At 38.0% G+C, this 27,281-nt stretch overlaps 3 protein-coding genes across 6 annotated transcripts in view; 1 reads left to right on the top strand and 2 right to left on the bottom strand.

The window, feature by feature from the left end:
- The window catches only part of LOC139627493 (potassium/sodium hyperpolarization-activated cyclic nucleotide-gated channel 3-like), a 76,252-nt gene extending 73,484 nt beyond the window's left edge, over positions 1–2,768 (bottom strand). Inside the window, exon 1 of one of the 3 annotated variants that reach the window (XM_071488278.1) lies at positions 1,602–2,768. The gene's annotated coding sequence lies outside the window, so the exon portion shown is untranslated. Of the gene's footprint in view, positions 1–839; positions 991–1,413 lie in introns of those variants that run through there. The other 2 variants (XM_071488277.1, XM_071488276.1) reach the window with 2 other exon arrangements.
- rec114 (REC114 meiotic recombination protein) lies at positions 499–12,567 on the top strand. Its single transcript, XM_071488282.1, has 7 exons — positions 499–990; positions 2,777–2,866; positions 6,083–6,166; positions 6,530–6,703; positions 7,834–7,911; positions 8,179–8,378; positions 12,429–12,567. The coding sequence occupies exons 1-6, from the start codon at positions 907–909 to the stop codon at positions 8,341–8,343; spliced, it is 675 nt and encodes a 224-aa protein (XP_071344383.1). The 5' UTR covers positions 499–906; the 3' UTR covers positions 8,344–8,378; positions 12,429–12,567.
- Positions 7,245–27,281, bottom strand: part of nptnb (neuroplastin b) — a 28,696-nt gene continuing 8,659 nt past the window's right edge. Inside the window, exons 2-9 of one of the 2 annotated variants that reach the window (XM_071488279.1) lie at positions 24,864–25,211; positions 19,985–20,159; positions 18,729–18,823; positions 15,587–15,720; positions 15,181–15,454; positions 10,034–10,055; positions 9,843–9,916; positions 7,245–9,750 (exon numbers count right to left, since the gene is read on the bottom strand). In XM_071488279.1, the coding sequence (XP_071344380.1) occupies positions 9,856–9,916; positions 10,034–10,055; positions 15,181–15,454; positions 15,587–15,720; positions 18,729–18,823; positions 19,985–20,159; positions 24,864–25,211 (1,109 nt within the window). In that variant the 3' untranslated portion in view covers positions 7,245–9,750; positions 9,843–9,855. The remainder of the gene's footprint in view (positions 9,751–9,842; positions 9,917–10,033; positions 10,056–15,180; positions 15,455–15,586; positions 15,721–18,728; positions 18,824–19,984; positions 20,160–24,863; positions 25,212–27,281) is intronic. The other variant, XM_071488281.1, reaches the window with a different exon arrangement.

The raw sequence follows: 27,281 nt of genomic DNA on the forward strand, positions 1-27,281 counted from the left end.
AAACAATCCAGGAAATTAGATGGAGGTGGTTCAGAGCAAACCAAAGAAGAAATCTTTCTGGAGACGTTTCCTCCAGCTCTACAAGAACTGGGGGGACACAGGGGTTCAGTGATCAGGAAGTTTTACAGAAAGCAGCTAAAACAACAATTCCTGTGAAAAAGATTTGATGTAATCACATTGTCAAAAAAAAACAAAAAACTAACACAAAAAAAAACATAAAAAAGTCTTTATTTTGACTAAAACTCAATATGAGGTGATTAGTTGGTTTACAGAAGATCCACAACAGTTTTCAATCGGCATGTTCAAAACTGTTGTGGCACTGTGAAGCACTGAGTGAACAAGGTGCATGCTGGACTTAAACCAATGCAGGCTGGGTTGCAAATTTTGCCCGACATTTAGTGGCACTGCAGACCATCACCATGTTGACCAATTTCACACATTGACCATACATGGGCCAAACATGAACTAGGTTTTGACCTAGTTTTGTTTACTTCCGTTTTCAAATTAGATTTCCAATAATTGTCGATACTGGAAGACTATTGTAAAATTGTAAAATGTCCCACCCAAGTGATCCATATCTAGATATTTTGTCCATGTTATGTTACATGTTAAAAAAAATTCATTGGCTGTCATAATAATTGGATACTTTAAAGTCCCAAAATCAGTATCTGCCTCTAAATTCCAGTATCAGTTGGGTCATGCTATCAAGCCCTAGTTTGTGTTTCTAGTTGTGTTTAATATCTGTAAATGTTTCACTGTACATTAGACTCACAGAGCAACGCATCAGTTGAGTGAGCTAACCCCTTTGCTCCAACATGCAGTCATTCTCAGCTACTTACCTTGCAATTTAGCAAATCAGCTGTTTATTTGCCAGAAAAATACCACCCAGAACTTGATTTCTGGAAAATGGCCACCAACCAGGTATGGAGGTTGAAACGCTTTGGGCGTTTTGTTCCAGGCTCCACAAAAAAAGGAGGAAAGCCTTGGAAGGTAACTGGCATTTACCAAATGACTATTTAAAGGCATTGTGCTAGCTAGTCAGTTAAGAGTAGCTTTATTAAGCTAATGTTGGTTGTGTGTAGTATTGCAGAGTTTGACATTAGCAGCCTTTAGTGCTAGCTAACAGCCACTGTTGCTGCTGGTGTAGTGGCTCATTATCATCGTGTGCACACACATGAAACTGCCCTTCATTCATTGTTTCAGGAGTTTTACATGGACGCTGCCTGCTAGCTAGGATACTCACCGCAGTTTTTGAATATCCTAGCTAGCAGGTTGCTAGTTAGCTAGGACCAAGGCTAGAAACACACACTTTGCGTGGCAGCGTTAGTTTTTTTTATTTCGACGTCCGTGTTAATGGATTAAAGTGGACACACATGCTTGCGTGAGACTAGACTTTGAGATAAGGTGTCTCACCTGTTTTTCACCCCACGTCTGTGCCTCCCAGCAAAAATAGGTAGGGAAAAGTCTCGTTGATGATATCGTTATATTAACACCACACCAGCAACATTACATTAAACTAACACCTTTCACTATAGTTGTCTATGTCTAGCCTCAGTCTGTCATGGACATGAAATAATAAAGAAAATATATTTTTTACCCACTTTAGCAGCTGCATGCGGAGACAGGGGTATTTTAGTGACATTTTCTGTCAAAAATAAATATGAAGAGAAATCCAACATTCAAGTGTCCTGCAAACTCTTGAGTAGACAGATGTGGCAGTAGCAGCCATGCAGCAAACAGGCAGTCAGTATCAGCCACAGGTCTGCTTGGCTGCAGGAGGTCAGACAGCAAAAGGACTCAAAGGACAACACAACATCTGAAGGAAAGCCAGTGATGTGCATTTGTACAAAGAAGACAATGCTTCTTTAAATTGTAACATTGTTATATTCCAGACAGAATGCCATTAAGTCCATTATCTTCTATTGGTAAAAGGCACATGAAACATGGAAAAAATGTTCAAATAACACATAGATAATAAAATGTCACAATATACGAATTGCTTCAAGAACCATGACCACAGACTAAGTGACTGGCTTGTGGATCTCTATATTGCCTAAAATCAGGTGTCCTAACTTTTACATTTACACTTGCCTGTGTTAAGTTTCAAAATATCAGTTCAGTTGTGAGCTAGGAAAATAGTTTGGAGATCTGGGGTTGCCGTTCTTTGTTCTAACATATTTAGGAAGTGTACCTTTAAGAATTGTGGCTTTGTCTTTCATTGACTGCATCAGACTCTAGATAGCAAGCTGGAGCTGCATGTTTTTGTGTGAAAACAGGAATGAAGGACTGTGAAACTGAGGTCTACCTACTTTACACTGTATATTGCGTGACAGAGAAAAACTACAATAATAAGCATACATTCCAAACTACTCATTTAAATTGAGTTTAGGTAGATTAACACTTCAGCTATAGGGAGTGACACACAGTTTAAGACAATTTGTGAGCATGGAAATACAAGATTTTATCTGACTGATTTCATTAAAAAAAAAGAATCTGATCTACATTGGTTACTGCAACTTTTGGAAAAACAATGATATTGAAAATTATATTAAATACACAATGTTTTACCAAATAGTCTGCCAAACCATGTGCTCAAAATCTGGTGGAATGGAGAACCTGTAACGCAGTGCTAATGAAATGCCTCATTTAGCTCAATTAACCACATCATCATTAAACCAAATACCCAACACTTTCTAAAATGTGTATAGAACCAGTTGGTATGATCAGGAAACTAATTCTTCACTGGCTCTGGTTAATATTGTCTTCTCTTCCCCAGGTATTTGAGGCAAATTGCAGTAAACCTGAGATTGTCCTTACAATTGTGGAATCTGGATATTTGTTGGTATTGCAAGGACAGGAAAGCTTGGTAAGAGGACTATGTGGCTAGATTGACTTTTGTTTTATTCATTTATTTTTTGTTTCTTACGATGTATACACAACAGCTGAAGATTAAGCTCTATTTTCCATATCCTAGTACATGGTATGTTGTGATCCAGCTTCACATGTGTGCTTGTTGGAGGTGAGAAGGCTATTCTTTTCACTAACTTGTTCCTCTACAGCTCTTGAAATGTGTGCAGTGATTTAATACGATATATTTGACTCATGTCATTGCTGATTCCACTTCTACCAATTTGTTGTAAAGTCTAACTTAGTTTCAAATGAATGGTTTGAACTGTGATTCAACCCCTCAGGAAGAGGAACAAAAAATGCAAAAAACACATAGATTATGTGTTTCCATCTGGTATGTACCCTCATTAGTAATTATAAATTAAAATATGCGAAACTTGTGGTAATAAATAGCATGTACAAAGGTTATTCAAATTATGATAAAAATGAAAATATAGTCATCACAATACACTTCAGTCTCTTTGATACATAGAAATCATCAGTTTAAATTTGGTGGAGCAGTTCCGCTCACAAGACCCTGATGTTTTGGCTCCAGACTATAGCAGATGTCAGTGCATAAAACTCTGTGTTGCATTGGTGTTGCAGTGTACCTTTACCTGAAGCTCTGTAATTCAAAAAATAAACTGTGGCTAGAGGAGAATTGCTTGAAATCATTTAAGGCTGCAGCTGCGAATGTCATGCTCTGACACTGGCAATTTGTAGGACGTCACAGTTGTTATTATTGGTTGTCCTCCCCATATGGAGGGAACATTAAACATGAATTCTATTAATTATTCGTAATGCTGGTCTAAAGTGTGCATTCCTGGATGAGACATGACTGCTTTGCCTCTTTCTTCAAAAAGTGTATGTGTCATTTATCAATACATTGTAGCTTTTGTGTTTATTTTCATGCTTTGTTATTAACCAATGATTCTCCATGAATACAAAGAAATTAACAATAATCTCTGTTTATGTAAAGACAGTATAATTACTATGTAGTAGCATTTTCAATAACACATTTTACAAAATAGTTAAAGAAAAGTCTCAGCAGATGTTCTGGGATGTAAATCAGTGACACAAATCAGCTTTCCAGATAAAAGGTTCGATGAAGGCCATATGAAATATTCTGCTGAAGAGCTTGACATTTCTACTCAAGTCTCAAGGGACTTGACTGGAGTGTTTTGGATGGGTCAAGCCAAATGTCCCTCAGAACTTTCTGGGTACAGGTTCAAAATCAGTTAAAGACGATTATTGGGAAAAATTTGGGTTCAGGCTGAAAACGGCTAAAAACCACCTCAGCCTTGGTTCAGCTTTTGATCTGTCAGTTAGGTTGGGCATGCATGGCTTGATTCCATTTCCATTTTATGTTCCTCATAGAAAATCAACTTGACATTTGTTATTCTATTTGTGCAATGGCTTGTTGCCAACCCTGTTACAGCGGAGTGGCATGTACATCTTAACTCCCTATGTACCAGTACCAGTTGTGGACAATCAGGGCAAGAAACTGAATTCACCACCAAAAATAATGGTAAACACTGTGAGGTAATCCAACTTTTTCTGCTCGTAACCCTTTATCAGGTGTGCTACACTGTAGAAATCTGGTTAAGCATTTAAAATAGAGTAAGAGTAGAACATGAATTTGGTATTTTTACAAGTTATTGTGGCCTAAGGTAGCTTCCTGCTCTGCAGACAAAAGACGTTTGAGGGACTACTCAATGTCTCATTAATGGTGTTCTGGCAGGACACGCAGCTATCTTGCTGCGCCAGGGTGTCGAGCCAGACAGATATTCAGGTCAGACTGCAGAGAGCTTTCACTGAGGATGATAGACTGGACTATTATAGCTTGGCGCAGTGAATGCTCAGGAACTTTCAATACAGAGAGCTCTGGCCTCTAGGCTACATGATAAGGTCTGAAGGAAACTTTTGGAATTGTCTTCGCACATTTCTGTATTTGTTGTAGCAGAGAAAGTCAAAGGGTGACTGAGGAGCCTAAGTGCCTTCCTTAAAATATGGATACTCCTGCCTTAAGAGGCATCACCCAACAAAATAAAGTCAGTAATGTTTGCTAAATGCTAAATATCTCTTGCACTAATTTTTGCTGCATACTGTACTTGCCAAATAAAGGAAAAAACCCATCATGACCCACAAGAACAGCTTCATTTCATTCTGGCATAGACTCTCTGGAAGTCCTTGAGGGATGAGCACTGTTCTTCCAAAGACTATTTCCCCATTTGGTGTTTTTATGACGGTTGTGGAGGAAGCTTGCTAAGGTGCCAGTCCAAAATGCCCCAAAGGTGACCAGTTAGGATAAGATCTGGTGACTGAGAAGGCCATAGCATGTGATTCACATCATTTTCATAAACCATTCATTGAGCTCTGCTTGGAAGTATTTGTATTCATGATGTTTTCCAGTCATTTAGTGAGGTTTTCCTTGAATTTGTCATCTGTTATGTTTTATATTCTGGGAAACAGTACAGGTGGTCACCTTAGTTGGGATTTTAATACAAATTAATACCAAAGAATATGCCTCACTGAGTTGTAAAGTGTTTGAATATCCCACAGAAAATCACAAGGCTGTTTAAATTACTTACTTATTTCATGTCTATTTCCACAATTACATTCACTTTTTTTCTCTAGCAATAGCTTTTTTGTACTGCAACCTAATTTAGATGATTCCCCTTTGAATTAGACAATATAATAGTGATAATCAGTTTCAAAAAATGTTTGAAAAATTCATATACCTACAACACTGATAATTTTAAAGTCAAAACAAGTTAATTTATAAAGCACATAAGAAAATAGGTCATAATATTAGGTTATTGTTGCATACATCTGCTTGTTTAATTGTGAGTGTGTGAGGGAGCTCGTAAGCCTCAGAGCTGAGGTTCAGATGTTACTGAGTAAATAGAGACCCCTGCAGGCAGTTTCAGGTAACAATTCTTTTTCCAGTCTTTCTGATAAAACTAGAATACCATACTTAATTTTATCCTTGAATTTCATCCAGTAGTTTTTATGAGTGAATGAGTGGAAATCAAGCTGATTTTACTAGGTGTAGTACAAAAGTGTATATTTTTACAAGCTGTATTTTTATTTTATTTTTTTTGGTGTGTGTTATTTATTAGTTAATGTAACCCATAAATAAAAACTGTTCTCTGTACTGGCCTCTAAAGACGTTCATTCTCTTGTAATTTTTCAGGATACAATCCCATTGCTCTGTGGCTCAAACTCTCTCAAAGTACAACAGAAATCTGATAACCTGATGCTTCAATTTACTCTGAAGGTGAGTCATGAGATGCACTGCAATCCCACAGTGGGTAGTATTTGCTCAAGATCTGGCTTAATACCTTAATTCCCTTGCAAGATATCCTCATATTTATTACTATAACAAATTGGAAAAGGAAAAACTAATAATACTCAAGGTTTGGATTATTGATTTAAATGCTGTACTGCTGAAAAGCCTCGTCATAGGGAAATTATCACCTACATAATTTGCTGTTAAATTTATGGTTCAGTCTCCTTGAGTAGCAAACTCTTTTTTTTATCTTAATGAGATGCTGATCTCACAAAAACAACATACAAACCAAAGACTACATTCTCATTAGACTGACAGATTCCAGTTAAATGTATCTGTGGATTTCTGCAGGGAGAGAGCCGCATGATAAGGATGCAGTTTGATGGAAGTACCAGGGCAGAGGCTATAAAAGAGTGTTCAAGTGCTGTGGAAAAACTGATGGAGTACATCCCTGTCACCACTCGGGATGACGCCCCACCGCCCCATAATCAGCCCCCCACTGAAGTCTCTGCACCAGTGATACAGGTTGCCCACTTTTCAGTTCACTAAATAAAATGTCTGTATTGTAACCAGCACTGACACACAAAGATATTTGGTAAAATGTGTTGCCTATAGAAATCCTCAAAAATATGCCTGTTATTGAGAGTCTGGATTGTAGCTTTACAGTATCAAGGAGCAACTGCTTTTCCCTCCCTGCTGTAGTCCTTGTTTGATGGGAATGAGACAGTGGTCTCTATGTAACCATATGTTTCACTCTATTTTGTAAATTTAGAAAAATATATCAGTGTAATGTAAATTGCCATAGTTGAAATAACACAGTTATTACTCACTGCTTAGTCAACAGTGTTGTCACAATGCTGTGGTCAGCTTCATCAACAGTGGCCGTATCATCCTCACTAGATGGTGCTGTTTGCAATACTGTTAAATTCTTAGAGGTGACTCTATAACTGCAGTAGGTGGAGTGAGATAAACTACATACTGCACATGTATCATTAGCCAATCACAATGCAATACCTGGTGTAGAATACAGTATGTCCCACCCCAAACACACACGCACAGACAAGGATGTAGAACAATAATATAATTAATTCATAAATACAACCATCAAAGTGGCATACCCCTTAAGCCACTGAAGAAAATAAATCTTGATATTGCCTTTAACAGTCAAATTGTTGATAAGGAAAACAAACATATTTGTCCAACAGCTAAAAATCAACAACAACAAAAACATTAAAAAAAAAACATGTCATCAAAGCATTTAACCAGCTGAAATGTACACTCTACGAATGACACAGGGATGAGATTGTTGGTGCCTCATGTCACTACTTGCCTTTTATTTACTTTCAAGCTTGAAAACACTCAAGAGGATGTGGTTAATTAGAAACTGGATTCTGAGTAAAACTCAGATCCAGCTCCTCTGGGCTTCATAACATTTAACACGAAGGACTGAGAAAGGAATGGACTCTGCCGCAGGGTTGAATTTGACCTTTAACAAACAGACTCACTGAAGGAGTTCACAGTGAAGATGAAAGGGCTTTGAGGGGTGGATATCTTTCAATTAGTAATGAAGTCATTGATTGGCCTCTTAACCCTGTGGTGTCATGCCGTGTTCGTCAAATCTTTTTCTTTCTTTTGTGTGTGTCACCCTGTGTCAGCAAACTTGGCAGGGAAAGGCTGTGGGTGTTGAGCCTGAGGTTGTCCAAGGATCATTGTCCATCAAGCATCTTACACAGGTATTGATTGTTAGAAATGAGAAGAAGTGAACACTAGGTTATCTGGACCTAACAGCTGTTAAAATTAAACAGGCATTGGCATCATATTAATTGCAAATTTGTGTTATGTTTTACCAAAGGAGCCAGTGTTTTCATTGATTCCTACTGAGGTATAGGATGCTCAATGAATTACGTTGTTACTGTAAATTACGGACGATAACATTGTCGACTCAACTTAACTGTTTTCTATATTTTGACTCACTGAAATATTCTTTGGACCATCCACAGCACTTCCTGGGAGAGGCTGCTGTGACTCTGCCTCAAGTATATTGCCACGATTCTTTGGCACAGGGGGACTTTGAGCCAATCCTTCGTGTTTGTTTGCTGGATCCCAGCTTTCCTGCATTTGTGGAGAAGGTGGAGGGGGAGCTGAGGAAATTGCTTCAAGAGTGAAGACTCTTGAAAACAGCTGAAGGCAGATAGGTCAAGTCAGTGCAATGGGTTTTTTTTATACAGTTTGTGTAGGCAGTACCTGGTGGTGGTTTCTTGCTGTGCTGCCAATGTTTTTTGAAATGTCATTACATATTAGTTGTTATGGTATATGGCCCAAAGAGCATGTTTTCAGTTGTATTGAATTAAGGTGTTCAGAAGAAGAACTTGCAAAACAAAAAATCTGGATTCAGTTTTAAATGTTTTATTCAGAAAAAAATTATTGGTCTCACTCATATGTTTGATCGTGGCTATATACTCTGGTCCCTCTGTTCCCACCTTAATGCAGGTCCGTTTCCACTGCAACACACATGGATACATTGTATTGAAAGAGGAGTCATGCAGCTACAGCAGTGAATTTTGCTATGCCAGCTTCCAAGTGATCCCACAATATTAAAGCTTCACTGAGTAAAACAAACTGCCCTCCATATATCTATTTAAGAATACATATTGCATAGGATTATAGCCATGCTATACAGTTAAAGAGAAAAAAATAAAAAATAAAAATCAATTCATGAAATTGGGAAATATAAAAAAAATATTTTTTTACAGATTTCCTATCATTTGAACACTCATACTTCAACATATACAAGACACCTAAGTTACTCTGGAAATAAAGTAAAAATAATACACGTTATCATTTTAGTTTAGATAGTTAAACACACAGTAGTCATTTTCTGTAATCACTCTCAATTAAATTTAAATACTGCCAGTCATTGAAGCCCTTGCTTCACAATAAAAGTTCTGTTAAAAGTGGACTTCTTGTCACAAACTCAAACATAGTTAAATGACAATGATATGCTGTACAAATCTTTCAGAATAAAGCAAACTATATAAACTATATATATATATATATATATATATATATATATATATATATATATATATATATATATATATATATATATATATATATATATATATATATATATATATATATATACGGGATGACTCCATAAAAAACATAGGTCATTTTGGATGCAAAAAAGCCACACGAGGGATAACAACAGAAAATGTCTATTCTGAGTATCCTATTGCGTAATCATCTTGCATGCATTGTACATGATATGTAATACAAAAGGGATCACCTCATTTGAGGACATGATAAAATTAATAAAGGAGACATCAACAGCACATCAAAAATGTGTACACCTTTGTGGTGGGTTTAGTCATTATTCGTCATCCTGAAATCTCCATGTAAGACTGAATAAGGCATGCTTAAGACAGCCATTATGTTCTTTTTGTTGCCAGTGTTATGCTGATATTGTTTCTCATAAAATGAGACAAGATATGCTTTTTTGAAAACTGCCCGGAGCTCTATCCACCGCTGATACCTTCATGTTGTCAAAAAATGCAGTTCAGCCATCTCACCTGTGAACAGAAAATCAAGAGAAGGTGTAACTATGGCTAATCCTCACATTGAGTTCTATATTTAGCCCCTGTCCTCTGCAACAGTGTCTTACTTGAGTAAATTGCTTATTTTGTATTCCTCTGACGAATGTTTTTGTCCTTGTGGTTGTTTGTTGAATTTGTTTTCCTAGAAAAGAAGCAATTACAATTTAGTAACCTAAAGCTGATAGCAATTCAAATGACAGTACCCAGTATGAGTTTTTTTTATATATATAGCAAGAAGAATTTATATTTATTTACTTACATTGGTCCAACTGGTTCATCATCTATGACATGTGGATAGAACCGGACAAAAACAGAACAAAGTCAAACATGAGATAAAGATAAAAGCAAAATGCATGTGTGCATATGTTTCAGTACATTTACTGCAAATAATATGTATTTCACTTTGGTCCTCATAGTTTTCCCTTTTTCAAAGGCAGCTTTTGGTTTACCATAATTTCTGTTCTACTATGGTTTGATTGGTTAGCAAATCCTTCAAATGCTGAGCCTTAATACTGTGTGATAAAGCAGCTGAAATCACAGATTACTTTGAAATATTGTACTACTGGTGTGGCAGAGTCGTGCAGTGGTGGGTGGTTCTGACATCAGAGACATGGGAGTCAGCTGCTGAACAGTTTTGTATACACATGCTTGTGTCTGATAAACAGACTCAGAAGGAAAACGCTAAATAAAAACAGGAGTGTGAATTTAGTAGCTTCTTACATTAAAGAAGGTTTCTGGACACAACAGGCTGCTTGGGAGGTGGTAAAAACTCATTCAGAAAAAGATATATAACCGTATGCTTTAAATGGTCAACAATGACATATTGGTAATAGAAGGTCTTCTGTGTGGAAAAAACTGTGATGATCTGTGTAATGATCTTGAAAACAACCACAGCTTTATCGCCAAGTATTCTTAATTTAACCTCACATGCCATCTGAATCTCAAGGGGTTCCAGTTCATTTCAGACTGAGCATATGTGTAGGAGAGTTACAGATGGCTCACTTAAAGCCATCTTTTAATTACACTAAGAAATGTCATAGTGATTTTTAAAATGCCTAGTACATGGTTGCGATATTATAACTGACTTGGCATAAAAAACATGAATCTATTCAAAGGTTTCTCTCGGCATCTAGAGCTTGTATGAATTCCCTGCAGTGCACGGTGGTTAATATCTCTATTCAGTGCAAATTTCATTCAGATTTTCAACACATTTAACATTTACATAACAATGTTCTCAGTGGTGCAAAAATATACAATAGTAATTCTTTCTCACCATACAGCAGTGCAATAAATAACATAGAGCACACTGTCACAGTAAGAAACACTGCAGGAAGAGGAACTGGTGAATAATAGTGAATATTGTGGTACTGACTGACAAGTTAGTTCAAAAACCCACAGCCTTAGGGTTGACAAGGTGGTTGGTGTGTGGCATACAGATGACAATGTGTCAACAGGTAACCAGTCACAGTGAGATATTTTCCATGCAGTTATAAGTCTGAGATAAGCAGCATTAGCAGCATTCCATGGCATTAATATGGAGCTTTGGTTATGGCAGTTATAATGTTAGACAAAAAACATGGTTCTGTGATCATTTGGAGGAGGAACATCTGTCAGCATATCCCACCTTTTTCATACCTCATATGTGAACACCACAAAAGCTATGCTTAGTATAATGGCTTTGCAAGCACATAACAAATAACAGATTTTTACTGTGTGAGACTGATAGCTGATTAATAATCACTATAGTGCATTAAGTCTCATTGCATCAGTTATAGTTCATATTTATATGACTTAAAAAAAATACAGTATGTGCATGCAAGTTTTTTTAGCTTAAATTGAGCTGTTGTTTAGCAAATTGTCACACAGCAAAAACTGTAATTTTAGCAACTGGTTCTGAAACACAGGATAGAAATGTCAGCCTCTGCCTCCGAGCCCTTGGCTGCGGAGTATAAAAGTGTTCAAACACAGCTAAGCCATCAGGAGACCAGAATTCATAATGCACGCAGACAGGGGCCAAAACCTCCGGGAATACGGGATGCTAAAAGGAGATTTTAGAGAGGCTGTGCATCGTGAGCAGGGAGTCCTCATTCCTGATTTGAATGGCATAAACATGGCAAATATAATCCACCTTAATCTCTTCATTTTTCCGGTAGATGAAACCAAACTAGAAGCCATGCACAAAGCTTACTTGAGCTGCGTGGTTTGTGTATTTGTGTGGATGTATTTTGAGCAAGCAGTGTCATAGAGCATTTTTTGTTTTTTGTTTTTTTCTAATTATCAAGTTGTTAACTATTTTAACAAGTCAAAAAGATTTTTTTTTTACATTTCATCCAACAGTTTAACTAATGTAATCTGAATTACAATTTACATATGCCGTCATAGATTACAGATAGAAATACATGACAGATTATTGTAGATGTCGTTAACCACCATAGCATCTCATTGGTTTGTTAAAGAAATAAATTCTTTATTAAATATTGGTTAGTAATTAATAATCTTTAATAAATGTGTTCAAATGTTTTGTTGTTGTTTTGCTTGCTGTTATAAACTGATATCAATAGTACTGTTTAAGATTATACTCATTAAATGGTTAATAAGTGATGTATCAGTAAACACTATTTTGGACCCCATTAAATGATTTTTTGTCACCCCAGGTCTTATTTAAGTCCAGCTATGGTGTACATGAGAAGTAAAGAGGGAAGAGAGAAGAAGTGTAAGATCTGAAGAACAGTCCCAGGAAATGAAGTCTAAAACAGGTTTCTCTACTTAATATTCCTTATACATTTTACTGAGTAAATCTTATTTTGTTTGGGCTATGTAAACTAAAAGCAGGATGTACACTGAAGCTTTATTTGTGTAGTTTGTATTTGAGTGTGGCATACAACTGTTGCCCAGCTGGAGTGATTCATATTAGGAGAGCGACTGTTGTGGTTCTGTATTTTTGCTTGTGTTCATGTTTCATTCCAAAATCAAAAGAAGGCAGAGCCACATGAGTAGAGGTCAGACAGAACCTTTGGTGCCTTTGGGCTTTCTAGACATTTCTCATCTCATCACATTCTTATCATGTGATTTTTGTCTTCCTCCTGAAGCATGGGCCACTTCTTTCATCAAGCGGAAAAACTGAACTTGCATAGAGGGTACTAGATTTGACAGAGCTAAAATTAAATAAACATTTAAATAAATGCATACATTTCTTAAATGTTTGACAAAGTGAACAAAGAGTAATGAGGAAATTAATACAGAATTTACTCTCTGTAGTTATTTCTCTGTTTTATATTTATTCTGTTTTTTCATTCCTGTGTTCACTTTTGCATTTCTTGGTTCGCATTAGATGTGGTTTTGATATTTAGGCATAATAGTCAGTCCAAAGCTGCAGATGCTTCAGTGTAACCTCAGTTGACCACCAGAGTAGGAGCCCTGTAAGGTTTTAGTTGCTCTGTAATACTACAATTGCACTGACCTGAATAGAGTACATTGTTTTTTTTATTCTGTATATAAGATTAAAAACATGCAGTAAGATACAGTCAGACAGACATTTGAGTATTCATTACAATAGTTGTTCTTCCTAAATGGAGCAAGTACCGGTTTGTTACAGATTAGGCCTGTTAGGAAAAGTGTCATGCACGGTTTAAAGTCTTAATGTTGCCCGTCTACCCGCCCATCTAGAGTGTGTTTAATTGAGTCAGTTGGATCAAAAAGCAGTAAGCTCAATTTGTTTGAGGCAGTAACATGGAGAGCTTGAAAATGTCTTAGAGAGGTCAATGAGTACAGCCCAAGTACAGCCCAGTTTTAGCCCAATACTTCTTTGTCTCATAAGAATGTCCTGGCCAACGCAGGCAATCCACAGTAACCTCTGTCACCATGGTGCCATGGCCATGTGAAAGAAAGGAACACAGTACCATTATTGTTTGAGCAAAGTACAAAAAGTTCTATTGACTGTGTCTAGCTGCAAAATTCGGTCACAAATGAAGTCTGGGGTTGAAAACAGTGCACTGATATCACAGATACCACATACAAATTATTTACTCATTTATCTTGACTTTACTTTATACTTCATAAATTAGAATCTCACTTATAACTTGAGGGTGCAAACATTTTGTTTTAAATGATATATCAGCAAACTGATGAAGCAGGGGCCACAGATAACTGAAAAACTGAATCAAGGCATGTTGTTGGTGTTGATATGTAAATGTACAATTGAATATTAGGGAATGCCCCAAACCTAGAGGTTTGATCTTATATTTTTTTTCTTCACTTCTTTCAATTGACTTTGTTGGTGACATTAGGACTCCTGACATACTTTCAAACTCAAACAAAAATTTTATCTATATAGTTATAGTTTATACTGTATGCTTAAAAAAAATTGGGCTTTTAACATCACTAAAGATTCAGAAATGTACGAAATTTTATCCAGCATCCATCAAAACATTTGACTATCACCTGTGGAAATGTGACGCTTAATGGGTTGGACCCAATGAAAATGGAAATGAATAGAGATATTAATTTTATCTTAACTGGTGTTAAAATCTCTGCAATATCGAAGCAAAGATCATAATGTTTTTGGATGGACTGTAGGGTCGTAAAAACATACAAACTGACAGAAAGAAAAAAAATCTCTGAAACCATGCAGGATCTCTCACTTACCACCCATTTAGATAATGTTGCCATTTGGAGAGAAGGGGGAAGGGAAAAGAATAGTGACCAATTAAGTTATATATTGGGACTGGTATGTTTTCTAGCTACAGGCTGATAACCCCACATGTTTATGAATTCGTTATTCCATAAACATAGGAAACAAATGTGCTGTTACCATTGCTATTAGTACAGCACAGAAATAGCAAACTCTTGGAAAGGTTAGCTGTGAGCCCCCTGTTGTTTACCAAATGTGCATCTATAAAGGTCATATATTTGCATGCATCTAATATGTGGCATATATATGCCAATGTCCTTCCTCTTTCATCACACCAGTCAAGAGTCGAGGAGGCAAGTGCTTTGATAGTCAGTTAGCCACTACACATCTCATCTGAGAGCTGATGCAACCTGGTGGTTGAAAAGTTAACTTGCATCTGTAAACAAGCCTGTAGCTTAAAATCTGATACTATCCTCTGGAGATGACATTTGACCTTAGAGCTATTGGCCTTTTGGGTAAAATACTTGCTGAAATTTCTGATTTATCGTCATTAAAACTTTACCTCTTCCACCAAGTGTCAGGGCAGTATGAACATTAATGTATTTTTAAAATATTGCAATATTTTTAGAACAAAGATCAAACACCAGACAAAACCACTTGAGAGTCTCAAGGTTTTGAAATTCTATGCTGTAATTTGAACATAAATAATGTAACGTCTACTTTGATAGTTTATCATTTAGTGTCCACTGCTAGTAGGAGAGAAAAGGTTTTCTTACCATCAATAATGTCGTCTGGCCTCTTGCGTTTCTCGTACACAACAATGATGACTACTAGGATTATAATCTCTGCAAGCACACCCAGGAAAGGCCACAGCGGTGCAAGATGGCTGCGCACTCGTAGTATAGTGGTCTCAGCAGTGTTTCCGATCGCGTTAGTGGCGTTGCATTCATATATTCCAGGATCTGTGGTTATATCCAGGTTTAATATGTTCAGCTCTGTGTAGTTGTCCCTGTTAGTGATGAAGAAGCGTCCAGTAGAGTTGTCAATGTCCTGGAAAGCAAAGACAATTTCTAAAAGTTAATTACATTGAGAACATGCTCATAATGCTTGATTTGGAGTAGATATATAGCATGGCCTCTATTGAGTCTATCTACACACGCATATATAAAACTGTACATGTACCGTGTAGGATGTTCCGTCCACTTTACGCCATGTCCAGGTGGGATGTGGGTAACCAACAGACTTACAGTACATCATTGCATTTTCCCCCTCGTTTTTATTTTCACTTCGCTTGTGGCCAGTGATATCAGGTTTTGCTGGGAAGGTAAAATAAATAAATAAAAATGATAATTAGCTGAGTTGGCAGAAGTAAAGCATTCAAAGGAATGTTTTAACTCCTACCAGATGGCATGAATAAGGGAAGCATGATTGGCTGTTCTGGCTATGGTAATAATTTGTGTTATTCAGATGTCTTTATAAGAGAGAGGAGTGTAATTAAGAGTCTCTAAAGCAGGGTTGGTTCTCCGATGCAGCTCAGTTTCTTTTGAAATTATCATAACTTCAAGCTGTTGCAGTCGAGAAGAAGCTTAGTGGGCTCTTTTCAAATATTTTTTATAAATCCTATAAATCGCATTGCACCATTTACTTAAGTCATGTTATTTTATCATTCAGTACCTCACACAGAAGTTACTGAATTTGTGTGTGTGTGTGTGTGTGTGTGTCATGTTTCCTACATTCCCAGGCTATCCTCTTTTTCCTCTCCACAATCTACTAATAGGGTTATTTTTTATCATTCTTTCTAAAAAAAAAAAAAAAAAAAAAAAAAAAAAAAAAAAAAAAGGCTAAAAGATATGAAGGTATTCATCTCGTAGTCCAAGGTAAATGGGTGTCAAACATTTTAACATGTAGCATCAATTATTTAGTTAGCATTTAAAAGCCACAGCTCCCATTAGTCTTTGGCAAGGTGTTATGGGGGCTGTAGTTGTTGAATGCTTGCAGAGTAACCTTGTTATGAGAGGAATACCACTCTGGGATAGACAAAAGCATTTCAATACAATTCATAATGAGGTCATGGAGGAGGGGGATCAGTATGATATGAGAGCCTCCAGATGTTCCCATTCAAAATAATTCCACTGTGAATTCTACAGAAGAGATTTTGAGTAAAGTAAAATGGTGTAAACTGGCTCTTATTAATCAGTGAAGCAATAATAAAAATGCAACACAAAGGTTATGAATTTAATAAATTCAGGAATATGTCATAAAGCACTCCAACAGATGCCCAGTCAAACTAGCAATAAGAACAGAGTCTTTCCCAAAGGTGAAACACAGATTCTCCATTTAACTATGAACAACATCAGGACGATAACAGTTCCTGCTTTTCCACTAATCCTCAAAATTACAATAATTCCTTCCATGCAATTAAGCAGGATAAGGGAGAGGCCTGGAGTGAGCATTTTTCAGTAGTGCATGGATAATAGAGCAGGAGGGGTCTGAGCTCTTTGGTGACATCACCCCACTCTAATTACGGTGAACACGTGCTCCCTGAGCAGGGGAGTGGCCAAGCTCATTTGTGCCTTATCCTGACTGTATTACGTCAGTGACTGACAGCACAGAGACAGCCCTCAGAGAGGCGCAAACACAGGCAGAAACCTCTATTTCACACTCCTGACTGCGATTACTGCGATTATTAATCTGTGTGTGCCAGACAGAGGTAAAGTGACTCATGAATGTGAGAGGGATGTGTGAAGAGAAGCAAGGTCATGGCTGTCAGAAAGAATAGAAAAAGGTAGGGGAAGATGACATTAAGAGGTTAAAGAGCCATTAAATCAAAACTTTCCACATTTTATGTTTATATAGCTGCATGTTGTGATTATTAAATGTAAAATTGCATACTCAGAGAGTCAAATGTATTTCTTTAGAATAATGTGAAATAATTCGTATTAATGTCAAAACATCTTCATAGAGACATGTTAAAAATGTAGTAAAAATGGAGAAATATGAGGTACCAACTATGTATCTGCGGTAAGCTTAGTATCACAGACAATAAACTCCACTCCCGCCACCGAGATGGCTGGGACAGGATTCAGAGCCTTAATCCTACAACATCACAGAGCCCTCCATCTGTTGCCTCTGAGCTGAGTCCTGCAAGGATGAGTGTGCCAAGGACACTGTAGGCGAGGGATCTCAGTGAACTGCTGCCAGAAGCACGATGCAAAGCTGGCTAGCATAAAAGTGGGCTTGCTACCTGGGTCACAGAAGATCTCAAACACCTCTAGAAAATCACAAGAACATTTAAGAACTGAAAAATGCCTTTGTTTAGATCCAGCACTGGTTCCTACTCTTAATGTCAAAACATTCTTTTATTTAAAATTTTTTGGATTGTAGGCCTATTTAAAGGACAAAATCATGCATCATTAGTTTAGTTAAAGCACTGAGTCTTTTCTCCAGGGGACAGATAGCAAGCCTCAACAATCACAGGCCTGCAGTCTAGTGATGGCTAGGATACTTCAGTTGGAATGGCGATGAGTCCCGTCATCTCACAACCCAGTGAAAACAGAACACACACGGTCATCACCCCTGTTACGCAATCAGGCAGCGCTTGAAGACAGCCACAGAATAAGAGGCAGGGCATGCTCAGTATGCACCATAGCCATGCCACGGCAAATTGGCTTAAGCACTACACACAGCCAAGATTCTCTTGAACAGGGTTTCACTTGCCCTTTCTCAGAGAAGATTCCTAATTCAAGTCGATGGCTTCGCTGTCAGCTTGAATGAAACCAACACAGTGGTTCTTTGATTAGATTTTTCAGCTATTACATAGAGTGTAGTTAACTTTATCTGTTTTAACCACTCTCAGCTCTATGAGAACAAAGTAATTTACAGACGTTAAACCATTCGTTTAATTCTGTATACCCACGCCGAAGGATGCCTCCTTGCGAGCCTAGTGTTTGCGTGTTTTGGTGAGCATGTGCTGTGCCTGTCCACTTTGCTAGACTGTCCTCTCAGTGAAAGCCAGGAGTGACAACAGCCTCAGGAATGCTCCCTGTCATCACCACTGCACTGGATGAATTCAAACATCTTTGTCAACAAGATCTCTCTGTACACAGCTTTAGGTGGTTAACTTTTCTAGGGCACCTTTATCTCTCCATCTCTCAGCAAAAAAACCACAGACAACATTATAACGTCATCACTTGGTGAGCTAAAATTACAGTTTTCACTTTTTCAGAATTTGAGAACGTACTAGATGAAAATCTTTTTTTAAGTGATATTTGTAGCATTCATGTTACAAAAGTTCAGTTGTCACTATATCACAGATGAATCTTACCTTTTACTTCAATTGTTGCATTTGCATTTGGTGCCATGTCAAATGTGTAAACACACATGTATTCTCCAGAATCATCTGCCCGTGGTTTAGTGATTCTGCAACAACATACAACACACCAACTTATTCCAAAATTTGAATTTACCAGTCACTATAATTGCAAGTAATCAAGTAAATAAAGTCAGCTAATTCCAGTTAAACTCTAGTAATTAGTTTGGACTACAGTAGTGAAAGCTTTTGGGGCCTCCAAGGCCATGGGAGACAACATGTTGGCATTATGCTGTTATATTACGGAAGAGCAGCTCTGGATTCTGCAGGGAAGGGCACCACAGGCATTTTAGCTGTAATCTTCAGAGTATTACTGATGTAATGTGACAAGGAAGTGACCAATTGGTCTTATCTTGTGGCTAGGCAGAGTCTGTGGTAAGTCTACGGGGGCGACAGAAGCTTTGTGCTCCAATGGTTATATTGTGTGACAGCAGGAACTAACAACTAGTTGGTTCTTCAGGCCATGATAGAGTTTTTCTAGTTAGATGCATAGGTATAGTTAAACATTTGTTTTAGGGCAGTGATGTGCTATATACATTTCTAATTCAGAGTTACAATGTAGTGATATTTTGTGGCAGCTTGCTGGCAGTTAAATGTAATGAAATGTGCTATATAACATTTGTACAGTCATCGATAGCACACTGTCAGCCACAAGATCAAGGTGCTCTAAGAACCTAATCAAGTCATGTCTTCATGATTAAGCATTTTATGTTATAATGTATTAAAATATGTTTATTAATTGCCTCAGTAACTTTTTGAACAAACAATCAAGCTTTGATGAGTTATTGTCTCTCCCATGTCTATGGGAAATATACAAACCATACCCACTGACTACTTATTATAGAATAGAAAATGTCTGCAACTCTGTGGTCTGACCCATTTACAAGCAACTACCAACAGTTAGTTAGCCAAGCAGAAAAGCAACCCTGAGTTACTCCCATTTTAAACTTAGAGCCAATCAGTGCACTGTCTTTGTCTCAGCAAGCTCATGTTCTCCAGCATTTTCTGACAAGTATTTCTCCTGACTTCCACTGTTTGAGACCGAGACATGACTGTCCAAGATTATCCCTTACTTGCATGGCCATTTTCATTTTACATAAAAAAACAACAAAAAACTATACAAATTGTAGATGATTTCTTGTTCATTTTCCATTGCTGGAAAATATTTCACATTATCTCACTTACTACATAGAGGCGAGGCTGTTTGTTACCTGTATAATGTGTTCCTCTGCTCTGTCCTTGTATTGAGGATCTCCTGTCCATTCTTCATCCAGAAGCTTTCCTTGTGGGGAGTGTGGGCAGTTGTGAGGTTACACTGCAGGGTAACTGGTTTGCTAGAGGAGTCCGCTGACAGGATGGTCTGATCAGAGGCATTGATCTTTGGTTCTGGAAGACAGAGACAGTCAAACCTTATCACAGAACTGGGGCTCAATGCTGGTTTAATGCTCCCTCCCATGCTGTAGTAGCTGTAGGCTGTTTGCTGTTTTTATACAATCTGTGTAGGAGGGGGTCTATGAAGTGAAGACAAAAGTGCACACAACAAATAAATAAAACACATAATAAGTATATGAAACAGCAGGAATGTCTTGTGTCAACCATTTATCTTTTGAGTAAAAATGTACTGAGTATTATTTTTGGTTGAAGCTGAGCACGTGAATGCTTAATTTGTCTGATGATCTATGGTATTACACATCAGTGACACAAGAGGAACCTTTGGATCAAAAATGAATTTGATTGATTATACCTATTTCACACCTAGCTCTTGGTCACAGCACTGCATTCATAAATGATTTTCTCAATCCTCTTAATGTGCTGAACTGTCACGCAGACTCCTTGAGGATACTTGACACATAGAAGATACAGTGTGGCTTATAACTGCACTCATTTTTATGTTTCATCATAATAGAGGAAAGTGGATGGGCTCTTAAATATGCCTTACCCTAAGCCTGCATGTAAATGTCATCAGAATATAGTGTAGAGGCAAAATAAGCCATGTACTTGGAGATCTGGGCTAAAGACTAATATAACACTGTACAGTCCTTTGACATTTTACATTACTGCTGAATGACTACCTAAATTACTTCAGCTTCTAGACTGCTAAGCACACTGGTTACTAAACAATACCAGGGTCCATTTCTCAAGGACGTTGAGGGAAGCAGGAGGTGTCATCTGAGAGCGAGGTGCCCTTTGCTCTGCCTTGAGTAGTGAGCAGGAAGCCTCCTCCGCCCTGCCCCTCCTCCTCCTCCTCCTCCAGGGCGGGCCAACCATGGCAACGATGGAGCCCCCGAGGGGAGGAGCAGAGAGGAGAAGCATCATAATCCTACTACGGGCTGCTGCTGCTGCTGCAAGGCCGCTAGCAAGGCAAAAGGGAGGAGAGGGGAAAGAAGGGCTGCTGAGACTGGCAAGTGACTTCTATTAGCATTCATGGCACCTTCTTCCTGCTATTCTGTATACTCAATAGCTAAGGGGATATCTCTCCCCTCCCCCCTTAAATCTCTCTCTCCCCCACCAAGCAGAACCACACGTGCTATTAATAGTATCTTTGAGACATGCGTACACACACAACATGAGGTACATAAATTAGCATTTAGCAAACACGGCACAGTGGTCCACAGGCAGTTTAACCAAAAGGTTGTTTGTAGGACACCTTGTCACAACTTAAAATGTGGTAACTGCTGGATAATGTGTCACCATATCAGAATGTAACCAAATATAAAATGCTGCTCTAAATGTTTCAAGATGTAGTCAAACCTGATTCCCCCCTTTCCTCTTGTTGGCACTCTATTACAGTTCTGCCTTTTGACTGATCCAATTAAGTGACAAATATTACATAATGAGGACTGTTACTTTTTTAAATTATTGCATTATCAGTACAAATATGTTTTCCTTTTTTTTTTTTTACATCATCTTACATTTTTGCCATGGTTGAAATGAATTAAACAAAACAGCTGAGACATAGTAACCAACTTGGCAAGGTCTATATTTAGGGGAGCATTATGTCATTGTAAAAGCCAAGGCAGGGCTCAATTTGTAGCACATTACAATACAAGAGGTGTACTCCAGAGAGAGGTGCCAGTAGCTGTGCTGGCACAGAAAGAACAGTGGGCCTGAGCACGTGGTTGAGCTAAATGGTTTGAACCACTCATTCTTAACAAGGATATGCAATTTTCATTACATTCAAATGTCCGATTTAGAACAACACACATTTGTGTTACTTTGCAGTACGTAACAGTAGAGCTTCACATACCATTATGAGGGTTTTAGAAAGCAAAGTCTCACAAACGTGCTAACTTCAAAACAGTGACTTGGCTTTTAAGGGTACAGTATGTCTGTACTCAAAATCAGCTGAGATCTGTGTAATTAGTGATACAACATGCAACATGTATTTGAGTATGAAACACCCATTCATTGAAAAGCAGCAGAAAAAGATTTTAGGTTTGCTTTTTGACAAAGAAACCAGCTGTGTTTAGCTTGAATTCATGTTGGTCAGGATGAATTCCAAAGGTGAAAAGTTTTCCAGTCTGGAAAATAAAAATTGAGAATCATCCACACAAACCCCTCAAACCACTCCTGCACCCTAACCCACTTTTATACTTCTCTTCTGTCCACTTGTACGTTGAATTACACTCCAAACAGCCATTTAATCAAAATAGGGCTGAACAGACGACATCCACGGAAATGTCAAGAGATTCCATACGGGTGTGGAAAAGGAGGTACAACACAGAAGCAGTGTATTTAACCATATTTTTGTGTAACATTCAACAATGATGGAGGAGTGGAGAGAGAAGTCCCTACAGACATTCATGCTTTTTTTTCTGGCATGAAAACTTGTCACCATTGGAATCACATGTAACTGGCATAAATTAAAGCTGACGACAGCTGCCGCTCTTTGTTAAAGCAATAGTACAACATTTTGAGAAATATGCTTATTGGTTTTCTTGCATGAAGTTAGATTAGAAGATCAATACCACTCTTATGTCTGTAAACATTAAGTTACAGCCAGTAGCTTCGCAGCTTAGGTTAGCATAAAGACTGGAAACAGGGGAAAACAACTAGGAAACCAGTTTAGGAAATCACTGCACGCGGCCAAGAATAAAACCCACAATGTTTTTGTAGGGAAAACTGAGCTGTAAATGTGTTGCTATACTTTTTACCTTTGGACAGAGATAGGCTAGCTCCTGTTTCCAAAATGTATGCTAAGGTGAGCTAACCAGCTGCTGCTTGTTACATGGCTTATATTTAACATTTTACCTGAGAGTGGTATCACTGTTGTCATAAAAAACAACAACAAGGCGTATTCCCAAAAATGTCGAATTATTCCTTTATCTGGACACAAAATTTTTTTGATAGTCTCATACTCAAAATATAGATTTGGGTATCAGGATCATTTTAAGTATATACATGCATGAGGGTTTTTGTTTTTTTCCTTTATTTGGGGGGGGGGGGGGGGGGGGGGGGGTTCAACATTAAAGTTGCATTTACTCAAAATCCAAATGCCAAATAGAATAGCTATTAAAGAGCTCTTTAATGGGAATAAAATACTCCATATACATATATACATATACTGATTTGGGGTATACTGATTAGAGCGATTCACATTCACAAACTAAATTAAGCAAAACTAGAAGGCCAAAACAAGACAATCAGACTTGTTTCCCCAGCTACAAACTATACATTCATATCAATGGGCTATTATGTATAGCCTGTTATATACATGTAATAACTTGGATATTACATGTATATGCAAAGAACATTAACTCTTCAGTAATGACAGAATATATGTAGTTAGGATCTGAATTGCAGTTTGAGCGAAAGTAGGGAACAACTAAATAAAACAAGTGAACAGCTGCTGTCTACTGCACTTCTTATGAGAATTGAAATTGCATCAACCCGACACCTAATCCAATAGTGCTCACCAGAAGTTAAAATTTGTCAGCCCAATCGGAGGAGGCAGCAATGATCAGACTCCTCTAAGCTTCTCAGAGAGCTTCACTATGACTAACAACATTCCACATCTCCCTGTGCTCCAGTGGGCAGAGCACTGAAGCATGCACAGATTAGAGGAGTCCAGTTGAAAATCAGTTTGTTTGAATGTTAGTGTGCATAGAGCAGAGGGTTAAAGGATATAATGTCATTACTGATTCACAGTCACACGCTTAATGGCTGAGAAGGCACAAGGTTATACATTGCACAGGCAAGTCCAGAGTAATTGTTTTTGTAGAGGTGAAATCTCTGTCTCGAAGGCCCTCGTGTGGTGTTATCCTTTATCTGGATTACCACACACAAATTTGAAAGCAGAAAATGTTTACTTTTATCAGGAAGGAGCTGACATCAGGAATCACTCTTTATCGCCTTAACGGATCCCTCCTTGTGTCTTCTTACAGTCCCATTTACACTGCGCCCAGAGTGAGAAAGCCAAATCAAAGCACCATTACTTCAAAGCGCCACTAGGTTACCACTGCATTTCGCAGGCAGGGCTTTGAAGTAAATAAAACAATCCACGTAACGCAAAAGACACAACATAATGTTAAGGGAATAAGTATCACAAATAAATCCAGGAATAGGAAATGAATCAAATTAGGATACAGAGAAAAAGATAATGATCAGAATATTGTAAAAGGACACATGAGACAGTAAGAACAAAGGTCTGGTGTGGGAGGAAAGAGGGAAATGTAGATAGAGACTGGGTAAAGTTCCTGGGTTTGTGGTTATTTACAACAAGATGCTCAAGGGATTTTGGGAGAGACAGGGAGTTTACTGAGTTCAGGGGAAGAGAACTTCAATATTTTCCAAACCAAATAAACAAACAAAATTTAATATTAATGAAAACCAAACAGGAAAAGCAACCACTGGCATAAGGGATTTAGACAATTAAAATATTTTTTTCTATTTTTACTACTATAAAAAGCAACTTAAAAAATGAATATGAATAAATAACGTGGTTGGTGTTTGTTTTACTTTTGCCTGGCCAGTGACTGCTGTGGTGAGGGTGAGCTCTTGAGAGGTTTTTACGGGTTGGAGTGGTTGGGACAGGGGATTGGTACTGTAGTTCGTTCACCATCTAGGTACTACGGGACATAGACCACTCACTCTGTAGCACCGAAATGGTGGCCTGGGCACGGATCCAGGTGATGGCAGGGTTTTGTCGGAGGTCATTGCGCCTGGGGTCGTTGCTGGCCCGGCACTCATAGGTCCCAGAGTCCTCCAGTGTGAGGCGCGTGATGCCGAGCACACTGACCCCATTGGTGCCGTAGGCCGTGTTGATAGATACCCGGCGCTTGCGGGCTCCGTCCCACAGTTGCTTGAAGGAGTCGGCGCGGTTGATCTCAGCATACCACCACTGGATCTCTGGAGTGGGGTTACCAACCACGTCGCAGTACAGCTCAAAGGTGTCCCCCGTAAGCTTAGTCTCAGACATGGGCGACTTCACAAACCCAGCTGGAGAGGAAAAGTGTATCAGGGTGGCAGGAAGGAAAGGGCAGAAGAGGGTTAGAGCAGTAGAAAGATGTGGAAAGGTCAAGGGATGGAGAAGGAAATAAATTATACCAAAGAGAGGATGATTAAAGGCAAATGAAAAAGAAGCAAGCTTCAAATCATTGATAGGTGAAGAAAGAAAAGGTTGATGATTGTCTAAAACCAGTCCGTTCAACGTCAAGGTTCCCTGGCCCACTGAGGCCTACAAATGTCAGACAAAGTCAAAGTCAACCAGTCCCAAGTCTTAACCAGCAAATCATGCTAGTATCTTTCTTTTTCTTTTATCTCTTTCTTTCTCACATGTAATCTTATAAAGGTAAGTGTAACAGGATTTTCAAAGTGTACCTTTCTTGTGATTATGCTTGAACAAACAGTGTAAACATTAGTTACAGTACATTGAATGCAGCACATGTAAGGTAGGTAAGGTTTAGCAAAACACTTGGTATGTATACAGGGGTGAAGGGGAAATCTATTTGAGCATTCTCACTGAGTCTAATAAGTCAGTTCCTTAAAAGTTTGTTTATCAGAGAGCCTTGTAAAGATGAGCAATCACCCAACCCTTTCCTACATTTACTGTGGAGCAACAATCATTGGCACCACTCTTATAAGATCCCATTGAAATGAAAAGTCCTCACAAGTGTGCCACACATTTGTAAGGGCTGAAAAAGAACACTGCAAAAAAAAAAAAAAAAAAAAAAAATCATGGGATTCATCAAAATCAACAGCTTGGAAATGTCCCCCTTGAGCTTAAGTCTCATTGACACCACTCTGTCAGAGGACTGAATGTCACATAAGATTTATTAAACCTTCTGAAGTGGAAAGGTACAATAATGTGCGTTCTGGGTATAGTGAGCATCGTCATTTGTAAAACTATCAGGTCATTACCTCCACCAGAGACTAGTAAGTTTGTTAGTTAGAACAATATCTCATCAATAAAATCTTGAAAGTTGGGTCAAGAGCAAAGGAACAAGTAATTTGTTTTTGCTTTGGAAAATCACATAATGTAATGCAATAAGAGCAATTTTTTTTATTTTAGCAAAAACTGTGAGCTTAGATTAGTTTTCCATTAATCTTTTTTTATGTTCTACACCACTTTCCTATGATCCAGTTCATTTTCTACACCTGCTTATCCTGTTTAGGGTGCTGGAATCTATCCCAGCACACATAGGGTAAGAAGACATATCGCCAGTCTGTCACAGGGCTAACACATACAGATGGACAACCGCATTCACACTCACATTCACACCTACAGGCAATTTAGTGTCACCAGTTCATAAAATCTGCATGTCACTGGACTGTGGGTGGAAACTGGAGATTCTGAAGGAAACCCATTCAGACACAGATTCAAACACATGGCCTTGTCGCATCACAGTTTTCTTGCAAATTATATTTTAGCGTGTTGAGTAACCCAATTTTTTTTTTTAAACAAACTGAATAAAAATGCTCAGATCAGTTTCAAACGTCTGTATGGTAGTTTGTCCTTCTACACATATATTTACTAAATATTCAAGCATTTAAACAAAGCTTGAAATGCCCATTAAAAGCAATTCACAGAAATCATCACAAACAGACATAACTGTAAGTATATATGCATAAACCTAATCTCTTTTCATCCTTATCAGCTCTTGCTGGTAACACCATAAATTAGGTCAACCAGCTTTCATTTTGGATAAGCTGGAATTTAAGAGCAGGTTTTCAAAATTCACATCTGGTCAGAGTGGAATAGGATAGTTTAACCACCATCTGTATAAACACTGAATGAACTGACAGTTTGGAATCACGCAGTTTATTGAGCTTATAAAGAAAAATTAACCTCATATACATAATACATTGAACCTAAATATGTGCCAGTATCTCCAATGCATCTTATCACTGGCATTTAATCTTAGGGCACTGGACGAACAGCCCCCATTTTTTCTTGCACTGCCAGACTAACTCACTTGCATGTGGAGCAGGAAACACATTTAAAATATGAAACATAGTGGAATTAAAAATGAAATGTGATCTATAAGCATTATTACCACAACTGTGAGT

The sequence above is a fragment of the Trachinotus anak genome, unplaced genomic scaffold (genome assembly GCF_046630095.1).
Source record: "Trachinotus anak isolate AG129_WGS33_773 ecotype Australia unplaced genomic scaffold, CSIRO_AGI_Tana_v1 ptg000011l, whole genome shotgun sequence".
Taxonomy (NCBI): domain Eukaryota; kingdom Metazoa; phylum Chordata; class Actinopteri; order Carangiformes; family Carangidae; genus Trachinotus; species Trachinotus anak.

What these genes read in the sequence shown, in the direction of transcription:
- rec114 (XM_071488282.1), top strand. Translation starts at nt 907, where the DNA reads ATGGCCACCAACCAGGTATGGAGGTTGAAACGCTTTGGGCGTTTTGTT. An exon ending in TGCAAGGACAGGAAAGCTTG is followed by an intron (nt 2,867 to 6,082) that starts GTAAGAGGACTA and finishes GTAATTTTTCAG; the next exon opens with GATACAATCCCATTGCTCTG. An exon ending in TCTCTGCACCAGTGATACAG is followed by an intron (nt 6,704 to 7,833) that starts GTTGCCCACTTT and finishes ACCCTGTGTCAG; the next exon opens with CAAACTTGGCAGGGAAAGGC.